Raw genomic sequence first — 12119 nt, forward strand, 5'->3', positions numbered from 1 at the left:
GCCGGATGGCTCGGTGAGACCTATTTTAAATCTTTGAACACTTACATACAGAGGTTCAAATTCAAGATGGAGTTACTCAGAGCGGTGATCGCGAACCTGGAAGAAGGGGATTATATGGTGTCTCGGGACATCAAGGATGCTTACCTCCATGTCCCAATTTACCCTTCTCACCAAGGGTACCTCAGGTTTGTGGTACAGAACTGCCACTATCAGTTTCAGACGCTGCCATTTGGATTGTCCACGGCGCCCCGGGTCTTTACCAAAGTAATGGCCGAAATGATGATACTCCTTCGAAGGAAGGGAGTTTTAATTATCCCTTACTTGGACGATCTCCTGATAAGGGCAAGATCCAAGGAACAGTTGGTAGTCGGAGTAGCACTATCTCAAGTAGTGCTGCGGCAGCACGGTTGGATTCTCAATATCCCAAAATCGCAGATGATCCCGATGACACGTCTTCTGTTCCTAGGGATGATCCTGGACACAGTCCAGAAAAAGGTGTTTCTCCCGGAAGAGAAAGGCAGAGAGTTATCCGAGCTAGTCAGAAACCTCCTAAAACCAGGCCAAGTATCAGTGCACCACTGCACAAGGGTCCTGGGAAAAATGGTAGCTTCCTACGAAGCAATCCCATTCGGCAGATTCCACGCAAGAACATTCCAGTGGGACCTGCTGGACAAATGGTCCGGATCGCATCTTCAGATGCATCAGCGAATAACCCTGTCCCCAAGGACAAGGGTGTCTCTCCTGTGGTGGTTGCAGAGTGCTCATCTTCTAGAGGGCCGCAGATTCGGCATTCAGGACTGGGTTCTGGTGACCACGGATGCCAGCCTGAGAGGCTGGGGAGCAGTCACACAGGGAAGAAACTTCCAGGGCTTGTGGTCAAGCCTGGAGACATCACTTCACATAAATATCCTGGAGTTAAGAGCCATTTACAATGCTCTAAGCCAAGCAAGACCTCTGCTTCAAGGTCAGCCGGTGCTGATCCAGTCGGACAACATCACGGCAGTCGCCCACGTAAACAGACAGGGCGGCACAAGAAGCAGGAGGGCAATGGCAGAAGCTGCAAGGATTCTTCGCTGGGCGGAAAATCATGTGATAGCACTGTCGGCAGTGTTCATTCCGGGAGTGGACAACTGGGAAGCAGACTTCCTCAGCAGGCACGACCTCCACCCGGGAGAGTGGGGACTTCACCCAGAAGTCTTCCACATGATGATAAACCGTTGGGAAAAACCAAAGGTGGACATGATGGCGTCCCGCCTCAACAAAAAACTGGACAGGTATTGCGCCAGGTCAAGGGACCCTCAAGCAATAGCTGTGGACGCTCTGGTAACACCGTGGGTGTACCAGTCAGTGTATGTGTTCCCTCCTCTGCCTCTCATACCCAAGGTGCTGAAAATTATACGGCGGGGAGGAGTAAGATCTATTCTCGTGGCTCCGGATTGGCCAAGAAGGACTTGGTACCCGGAACTTCAAGAGATGCTCACAGAGGACCCGTGGCCTCTACCTCTGAGAAGGGACCTGCTCCAGCAGGGACCCTGTCTGTTCCAAGACTTACCGCGGCTGCGTTTGACGGCATGGCGGTTGAACGCCGGATCCTAAAGGAAAAAGGCATTCCAGACGAAGTCATCCCTACTTTGATAAAAGCCAGAAAGGATGTAACCGCAAAGCATTATCACCGCATCTGGCGGAAATATGTTGCGTGGTGCGAGGCCAAAAAGGCCCCGACGGAGGAATTTCAATTGGGTCGATTCCTGCATTTCCTGCAAGCAGGAGTGTCTATGGGCCTAAAATTAGGATCCATTAAGGTCCAGATTTCGGCCCTGTCGATTTTCTTTCAGAGAGAACTGGCTTCAGTGCCTGAAGTCCAGACGTTTGTTAAGGGAGTGCTACATATACAGCCTCCTTTTGTGCCTCCAGTGGCACCCTGGGATCTGAATGTTGTTTTGGATTTCCTAAAATCACATTGGTTTGAACCACTCAACACTGTGGAATTAAAATATCTCACATGGAAAGTGGTCATGTTGTTGGCCCTGGCTTCAGCCAGGCGTGTGTCCGAATTGGCGGCTTTATCCTGTAAAAGCCCTTACCTGATTTTTCATACGGACAGGGCAGAATTGAGGACTCGTCCTCAATTTCTTCCAAAGGTGGTTTCAGCGTTTCATCTGAACCAGCCTATTGTGGTACCTGCGGCTACTAAGGACTTGGAGGACTCCAAGTTGCTGGACGTTGTCAGGGCCCTGAAAATATATGTTTCCAGGACGGCTGGAGTCAGAAAATCTGACTCGCTATTTATCCTATACGCACCCAACAAGCTGGGTGCTCCTGCTTCTAAGCAGACTATTGCTCGCTGGATTTGTAGTACAATGCAGCTTGCGCATTCTGTGGCAGGCCTGCCACAGCCAAAATCTGTAAAAGCCCACTCCACAAGGAAGGTGGGCTCATCTTGGGCGGCTGCCCGAAGGGTCTCGGCTCTACAACTCTGCCGAGCTGCTACTTGGTCAGGGTCAAATACTTTTGTAAAATTTTACAAATTTGACACTCTGGCTGAGGAGGACCTGGAGTTTTCTCACTCGGTGCTGCAGAGTCATCCGCACTCTCCCGCCCGTTTGGAAGCTTTGGTATAATCCCCATGGTCCTTACGGAGTTCCCAGCATCCACTAGGACGTCAGAGAAAATAAGAATTTACTTACCGATAATTCTATTTCTCGTAGTCCGTAGTGGATGCTGGGCGCCCATCCCAAGTGCGGATTATCTGCAATACTTGTACATAGTTATTGTTAACAAATCGGGTTATTGTTGTTGTGAGCCATCTATCCAGAGGCTCCTCTGTTATCATGCTGTTAACTGGGTTCATATCACAAGTTGTACGGTGTGATTGGTGTGGCTGGTATGAGTCTTACCCAGGATTCAAAATCCTTCCTTATTGTGTACGCTCGTCCGGGCACAGTATCCTAACTGAGGCTTGGAGGAGGGTCATAGGGGGAGGAGCCAGTGCACACCAGGTAGTCCTAAAGCTTTTCTTTTTGTGCCCAGTCTCCTGCGGAGCCGCTATTCCCCATGGTCCTTACGGAGTTCCCAGCATCCACTACGGACTACGAGAAATAGAATTATCGATAAGTAAATTCTTATTTTTCCCATCCTCATCCCGTAGCGAAGCACAGGTATTCAGCTATCTACAATGTTATTTATACTGTGTGTTTAATATTTACATTTATTTTTGGAAACAAACATTCTTAAAATCCCGGGCAACGCCGGGTACTCCAGCTACTATACACAGGAGAGTGGGGACTGATTTCATGTGACTATCCCGCCAGCACCAAATGAAAGTATTAGGCCGGGAGGAGAGGAGCGGCTGTGGCTCTCTGAATTCTGCAGGTGCTGTGTAGACACAGTTTATACATTTCACACTATGCAGTGTGGCGTATGGGGAGCACTACTGTGTGGGTGTAACGTGTAGGTGTGTATAATAAGCACTACTCTGTGGACGTAATGTGTGTGTGTGTATAAAAGGAGCACTACTGTGTGGACGTATTGTGTGTGTATGAGGAACACTACTGTGTTGGCGTAACATGTATGTATATGGAGCACTAGTATGGGCACTTGCTCCTGTTCCATGTGCAGTGTAAAAAGATACCGGCTTCCCTTCTCTGTTCGCATGACTGAGAATAGCACGGTAGTATAGCTACACTTACACGACACTCCCATTAGTCAGAGTTCATGTGCAACAGCAACATTGCTGGCCAGCTGCCACCCACAAACACCCATGTCATGCAAATAGAGATCTAGCCAAGATCCATCTGAATGACTAAGTTTGCTAAAACTATTTGCAGCCATATAACAAGCTGCGTTGACTCATGCCCAGTGTGCGCGCAGGAGCTACATATCATAATCTACCGTTTCTATTAATTTACTGTCCCGAGTGCTTACCAGTGATATGTGGCCCATCCCTGAACTTTGGCAGTACAGATTATCTGGAATGACTAGTGGACTCCTATAGTCTGAAACAGGGCCGCAACTAGGGGGTGAGCAATCAGTGCCATGGCACCGTGCCCTGGCTGCAGCACCCTGTAGACTGTGAAGCTACTCCAGGCAGGGCTCTACTTCCCAGAGACTATTTTGGCACTGATCTGAAGATTCTAAAAATAGGATTTTAATTACCTACCGGTAAATCCTTTTCTCGTAGTCCGTAGAGGATGCTGGGGTCCACATTAGTACCATGGGGGTATAGACGGGTCCACTAGGAGCCACTGGCACTTTAAGAGTTTGAGAGTGTGGGCTGGCTCCCCCCTCTATGCCATCCTACCAGACTCAGTCTAGAAACTGTGCCCAAGGAGACAACTTCGAGAGAAGGATTTTACACAGATAGTGGCGAGATTCACACCAGCTAACACATACAAGGCAAACCAAGCTAACTAGCTTGAAACATCAGCAACGGCTGAACAATGGGGGTCATTCTGACCCGATCGCACGCTGCAGTTTTTTGCAGCGTAGCGGTCGGGTCAGAAACGCGCCGGCGCCGCAGTTCGCGGGCGCATAGCCACCCGGCGCTGCGATCGCCTCTGCCTGATTGGCAGAGGCGGTCGATGGGCGGGAGGGGGCGAAACAGCGGCGTTTAGCCACCATTTCGTGGGCGTGGTCCGGCCAACGCAGACATGGCCGGACCATGCGGGGAGTGGCCCGCAGCGGCTGCATGATGTCACACGCAGCCGCTGCGGGCCAGGGAGCGACGAGTAGCTCCCGGCCAGCACGCTAAAGCTGCGCTGGCCGGAAGCTACTCTTGAAGTGCAAAGGCATCGCCGCTGTGCGATGCCTTTGCACTTCTGCGGGGCGGGGGCATGTCTGAGTTCATGATCGTAGCTGTGCTAAATTTAGCACAGCTACGATCAACTCGGAATGACCCCGAATATTACTTAACAAAGTAACAAAACAGTACTAAACCAAGAACTAAGCAGTACTGAACAAAGTAACCACTGCAGGATCACGAAGCGCTAGGCGGGCACCCAGCATCCTCTACGGACTAAGAGAAAAGGATTTACCAGTAGGTAGTTAAAATCCTATTTTCTCTTACGTCCTAGAGAATGCTGGGGTTCACATTAGTACCATGGGGATGTACCACAGATCCCAGAACGGGAGGGAGAGCGCGGAGGCTCCTGCAGATTTGATTGGCCAAACTTCAGGTCCTCAGCGGCCAAGGTATCGAACTTGTAGAACTTTGCAAACGTGCTCGTCCCTGATCAAGTAGCAGCTCGGCAAAGCTGTAAAGCCGAGACACCCCGGGCAGTAGAGTGGGCCTTAACAGATCTTGGACACGGCAATCCTGCAGTAGAATAAGCGTGCTGCATAGTGAACCGAATCCAGCGAGAAATAGTCTGCTTAGAAGCAGGACACCCAGTTTTCTTGGGATCACATAGGACAAACAGAGAGTCCGACTTTCTGTGACGAGAAGTTCTCTTCACATATATCTTCAGAGCCCTTACGACATCCAAGGACTTTGATGAAATTGAGGAGTCAGTAGCCACTGGCACCACAATAGGTTGGTTGCTATGAAATGCCGACACAACCTTCGGAAGAAACTGTTGACGTGTCCGGAGCTCAGCTCTATCTTCGTGGAAGATCAAGTAAGGGCTTTTACAGGATAAAGCCCCCAATTCGGACACGCGTCTAATGTGGACCCCAGCATCCTCTAGGACGTAAGATAAACATGTTGCTCCTTCCTTCATCACACATGCTGCGGTCTCAAGCATTATTGCCCGGTTGGCCATGCAGCAGGGCTAACCGGGCAATGTTGCTAGCGACTGCGGGCACCTGCAAATCGTGCATACACAACGAGCGTTATGGCAGATATGTCATTCCAATCTGGAACAATCATAACATTTACGGCATTGGAAGGCAAACCACTAAATGTTGGGATAACACACTGGTACAGTAGCTGTGTGTTAGTACTCTGATAAAAGCCAAACCTACAGAGATTCCTGTAACAACCCAAAATAGCAGTAACAGAAATACCTGCTTTAGCACCATATGTTTTGTTTGTTAGACATGTTGAAAACAAAGTGTTCTATTAATGGGATGTAGTCATGATCCCAGCAGTCAGCATACAGACGCCTGGATCCCGGACGCCAGAATGCCAGCAGGGGGCCGAGGGTTATTCCCACTCGAGGGTGTCCACGACACCCATAGAGTGGGAAAAGAACCTGCAGCGAGCCTGCAAGGGGCTTCATTGCGCTTGCACCCCTGCCGGCATTCTGGCGGCTGGGATCCCGGCATCGGCAAACTGACCACCGGGATCCCGACCGTCGGTATCCTGAACCCAACCCCTTTTAATGGTTAAAAAAAATTGTATTATCTGGGAAATAAATAAAACAGACTAAGATGCTCAAATTTATTTAGAATTAAAAAATATATATTTGCAAACATAGAAAGTTTTTACATGTAAAACTGCACATAAACATGTTTTAAATAATTGCAACTGTACATCAATTTGTAAAAAGTATATCCACACTGTATTTGGGCACCTGTATGTTTCGTATGCTTAAATGGTGATGAAATATTCAAACTACCCAATGATCTAGGTCAGTGATGGCTAACCTCGGCACTCCAGCTGTTGTTGAACTACACATCCCAGCATGCCCTGCATCAGTTTTAGCATGGCCAAATAGCAAAACTGTAGCAGGGCATGCTGGGATGTGTAGTTCAACAGCAGCTGGAGTGCCAAGGTTAGCCATCACAGATCTAGGTAAATACTGTATTTAATGCAACTGTGAACACCCTACTTTAGAACTCATAAAATGTGTGTGTTTAAATAAATGGTTTATTTTTATCTTGCTAACTATTAAAAACTAAAAAAGATAGAACAGTTTAGCGGATATTCACAATAATACATACTGAGATCCCATTCAAGGATTGCATTCTGCATTGTGAAGGTTTTAAAATGTATGTATATATATATATATATATATATATATATATATATACATACATACATACACACAGGTTGAGTATCCCTTATCCAAAATGCTTGGGACCAGAGGTATTTTGGATATCGGATTTTTCCGTATTTTGGAATAATTGCATACCATAATGAGATATCATGGTGATGGGACCTAAATCTAAGCACAGAATGCATTTATGTTACATATACACCTTATACACACAGCCTGAAGGTCATTTTAGCCAATATTTTTTATTACTTTGTGCATTAAACAAAGTGTGTCTAAATTCACACAATTCATTTATGTTCCATATACACCTTGTACACACAGCCTGCAGGTCATTTAATACAATATTTTTAATAACTTTGTGTATTAAACAAAGTTTGTGCACATTGAGCCATCAAAAAACAAAGGTTCACTATCTCACTCTCACTCAAAAAAGTCCGTATTTCGGAATATTCCGTATTTCGGAATATTTGGATAAGGGATACTCAACCTGTATATATATATAATTTTATTTTTTTCATTATACTTGAAATTGGCCATAATTCTTCTCTCCGCCACAAAATGCCACAAGTTAAAGAATATTGGTACGTTTGTGGCCTTATCAACAGACTTAATGGTTCCAGATTGTTTTAAGTGACTTTTACGATTGCAGCATTTTTTTTTTTTTTTTAATCTTCCCATGAATAATGAAAAGGACTAAAGGCTTTTTTAAAGACTAAAGTACAAGAAAGCAACAATAATGGTTTACAGCTCAGGGAGCAATCTCTTAACAAAAGGTTTGAAAGGCGACAAATAAAAGGAACACATCCAAGACCAGCTATGGTTTACATTTGAGCTGTAGAATGAATTAAATATATTATTGATACTCCTGTCAGATGAAAAGAGAATCATTTTAAAATAAAAATCCCCAAAAATCATATATATGCTCATTACATCTCTAGAGGATGTCTGCAGGTGTACAATTACACTGCTCAGCACATTATACAGAAACATCACTAAAGCTATAATGCTATTTTGTTGTGATCCTAACTAAGGCCCAGATTTATCAAGTCTTGGAGAGCGATAAATGTCACAGTGATAAATTACCAGCTAATCAGCTCCTAACTGCCATGTTACAGACTGTGTTCGAATAAAGACAGTTAGGAGCTGATTAGCTGATACTTTATCACCGTGCAATTTATCACTTTCCAAGGCTTGATAAATTTAGCCCTACGTCTGAAACAATCCAGACTAAAATAGGCAACAAATAAAACTTTCCTTTGTTGATCCAAACAGTGTTCATTTCCCTTCACAGATCATTCTCAAATCATGAAGATGCAGCACTAAATATTGCTTAGGGAAAAGAATTACAAAGATACAGTAATTAAACAGCACCCTTTTCAAATGAAAATGTGTTTAAGTCTCCAAGTAGTTTATTTTCACTTTGTTATTATAAACGTTTAGTAAAACGTGAACTTAAGGACCCTACACATTAGGCGACCCGCCGCCGAGCTGCCCGACGGCCGATAGGCGACCCGGCAGCGAGGGGGCAGAGACAGGGGGGAGTGAAGTTTCTTCACTCCCCCCCCCCGTCACCTCGCTCCATAGCAGTGCATGCTAATATGGAAGAGATTGTCCATATTGGCCTGCATGTATAAGCTACCCGGCACCAACGATGAACGAGCGCGGGGCCGCGCATCATTCATCATTGGTGCCTACACACTGAACGATATGAACGAGTTTTCGTTCATATCGTTCAGTTATATCGCCTAATGTGTGGGGCCTATTAGTCTTCGCTGTCTGCATATCTGCGTCTATCGATCTCACCGGGACCTGCTCTCAATGATTTGTTAGTTCCTGAACACACTACAACTACTCACAAAGATTGGTAGAAAACTGTCAATGTTACCAAACAATAACTTGGGCCGACATCTTCCAGACAGATCCACAAGAAAAGCACTAGGAAACATCCTATATAATAAAAGACTAACGCTGCTCCTCACCTCTATGGGGTTAATTCAAGTGTTTTGCATGTCGGCAGCCACTAGATGGCGTCCGATGTAGCAAGTTAATTGTTGCTCCATTCAGGAGCGTGCAGCTGCTGGCGCTGACATTATGGTTAAGTTGCTCCATCATTTTGACAGGCTGGTAACTATTCTGAAGGCCATACAGAAAATAAACAGTCATGTACGTATGTGGTGTGCCTTAAATTTACCAGAATAAATGTAGTTTAGAAGAGTTTCATACAGGAGCGGCGTTAGATTATATGTACAAATGAAGGGAGCGGGGTGTACATTTTGGGCTGTTGCATTGGGATGCAGTTAAATTGCCGGCAGTTGGTATCCCAGCGGTCAGGATACCGATGCTGGAATCCCGACTGCTGACAATGCCGCCAGCCGGAATCCCAGCTCACAGGGACTATCCCCACTCTCTGCGCTCGCCCCGCTGCCGGCATACTGACGGCCGGGATGCCGCTGTCTGTATACTGACGGCCGACATCCCAACCGTCAGTATTTCATACTGTTCCCGTTGCATCATTTAGTACTGTGTTAAAAAGCTAATCAACGGGTTATATACAAAGATAAAGCAGTTAGAGACCAAAGACCACATTTACAATATAATAAATATTTTTTGTAACAAAACTACTGTACAACATTATTGAATAAAAGCTACTTTCCATAAACACCCACATTTTGATATTCACAATGCTCTGGGAAATCGCAGCTGTGAAATGTGGACAAATACAGCCCAGTGTTTAACGCATTACGCTTGTGATTTTGTTTTATGCCCTGCAATAAATGCCACAAATGGACTATAACATTGCTGAATATGTTGTGTGTGATGTAACATTGTAGGTATTCTCAGTAGAGCTACTCAGATGCTTAGAGATACCGCTTCTGCCTCCATATAAAGCTTATTTTACATGGACTGCGGTGTGAAGGTCCACTCATAGCATCGACAAATAATGGTATAATTATCAATTCTAATTACTGCTAGGCAGAAACACAGTGCTATATAAATGCAGTACTTGCAAGTTTCACATATACTGTGCAAATACAATGGTAAGCCTCCCATCAATTTACAGCTCACTTTTCCACCAAGTCTCTCCACAGTTGCTACATTCAAACATAAAACAGAGACATTTTAAAACATACATTGATGGTGCTTGTAGTTCAGCTGCACGATGGGCTAATCCGGCACTGAAAGTATTGTTTTGCTTAAATTACACCCAGACTAACTTTTTTCCTTTTCATAAACGCATTCCGTTTTTCACCCCCCTCATGCCATTGTAGGGTGTTAAGACACAGTTTCTGTACTATACTGTTTTCTATTTAAAATAATTGCAATTAAGTCAAGGAAATGTTAGCAGCAATTAAGGAATGGAACTAAAAAAATAAAAATCAATATATATCTTGACCTATGCTAACGTTACTCTGTGAAATCCATTTTATGAGGCGGGGAAGACTGAAAAAACATGGATTTTAAAGGGTTACTGCAGCAGGATATAAAACATCTTCGGTCTATCATAAATTGCTCTAAATTATTGTTTATCTGTATCCAAATCTTAACATTAGTGAATGGAATCCGGACTCGAAATCTGAATTTGCAGTTTCTCACTAGGAGCATTCACTGCAGACGCATTCAAGAACTTCTATCACTTGAAATAAGGATATTATTATTTCAAGTGGCTCTTAAAATGAGTACAGTGCTAAAGATGGGTATAATTATGTATTACCAATATTATTGCTCAAAACACCATATTTTTTAAATTGGGCTCTTAATATTTTTCCCCAAATATCCTGCTTAGAATACCTTGGTGTATAGTAACAGCATGTGCCTGAATTGGAACTGACTGAACTAAATGTTAAAAAGTTGGCTAAATGTGATAAAACAGTCTCCCTATCAATGATATATAAAAAAAAAAACTTAAGTTGACATGTCACTTTGGATAATTCTTTACTGCTTCAATATTAATATTCAGACTGCCTCTATACCAAATTGTGTATTTATTCCGAAAGAGAATTGCTTTTTGTTAATATAAAAAAAAAAAGAAGTAATATGTCCTCAGCCTGTTGCCTCCCAACATCCATTCTGTGGGCACAGAATACAGATACTATAAGTAAGACCTTGGATTTGTATTACTGGCCTGATCATGATTTAGTCCAACTGGCATAACTGTTACACCCTACTCTAAATAGCCTGTAGCATATACATAAAATAGAACATTTCCAGCGGAGGTGTAAGGAAGATGCAGGTGGTTAAATATGTAATCAGCAGGGTCCTGCGACAAAGCGTCTTGGAAGCCTAACGTTTAGTTACCAGGACTGTTTCGCAGTATCTAGTATTGCAGCATAGCAGGTTCTAGCACACAGAGGTGGGCACCATGACTATACTGTATCTGTTTTCTTGTCATGCTATGCCAAGCTGCACGGTAAGTTCTAATGCCTTTGGGTGACAGGGTTATTTGTTAAGAGACTTGTAGGGAATTACAGTCAGTTTATACTAGTTATTAAAATATTAAAACCAAAACTGCTCAGAAGGGAAGAGGAAGACGAAACTAAGTCAGTCTGTTATAAAAGGCACTACATGGAGCGGAATTTAATAAAGTGTTACGTTATGGGTAAGGAAAACTCTATAAAACAAAAAGGAGTTTCTGAAACCCTGTGTTGCTGTTCTTTGTTTCAGCTATATACTTTAAGTGATATTTCCCAGGTGTTCCAGTAAAGCATGAAGATCTTTCCAACAAACCTCTGACATAATATTTCTGTGCATAATACTCCATGTAAACACAGATCGCTGGCATGCTACCATAACCCATAAAGCACACAGCTGGCGGTTTCCGGAAAGCACCATACACAGCACTCATTATACAGCCAGTCCCCTCAGAGTCCTTGTTTTGGATGTTGGATAGTGAGGGGAGGAGGAGAGGCACAAACACGTTCCTTTCTTATAGTTTGACACTGCCCATGCTTTTGGAGACCACTTGTAAATAGGCATCATGGACTGTATTTAGAAAACTGGAGTCGTTCTAGGGGAAAAAAACCAAAAAAACAAACAACAACAAAGTTTAGGAATGATTGCCCAATAAACGAAGACAACACTGGTAATAGTTTTGACTGCTGAATATGATTTTAATTGTGAAAAAAAGAAACATTTACCCTAATAAAATAAAAAGTACTGCACTTATAACCAGTGATAAAGGCA

The 12119-nt window shown here is 44.1% G+C and overlaps 1 protein-coding gene across 2 annotated transcripts in view; it reads right to left on the reverse strand.

The window, feature by feature from the left end:
* Positions 1-6378: 6378 nt before the first annotated feature.
* The window catches only part of DCP1A (decapping mRNA 1A), a 233182-nt gene continuing 227441 nt past the window's right edge, over positions 6379-12119 (reverse strand). For both annotated transcript variants that reach the window (XM_063940808.1, XM_063940807.1), the window contains one exon: positions 6379-11943. In XM_063940808.1, coding sequence (XP_063796878.1) covers positions 11863-11943 — 81 coding nt within the window. In that variant the 3' untranslated portion in view covers positions 6379-11862. The remainder of the gene's footprint in view (positions 11944-12119) is intronic.

Source organism: Pseudophryne corroboree, chromosome 9, assembly GCF_028390025.1.
Source record: "Pseudophryne corroboree isolate aPseCor3 chromosome 9, aPseCor3.hap2, whole genome shotgun sequence".
In the NCBI taxonomy this organism is placed as follows: domain Eukaryota; kingdom Metazoa; phylum Chordata; class Amphibia; order Anura; family Myobatrachidae; genus Pseudophryne; species Pseudophryne corroboree.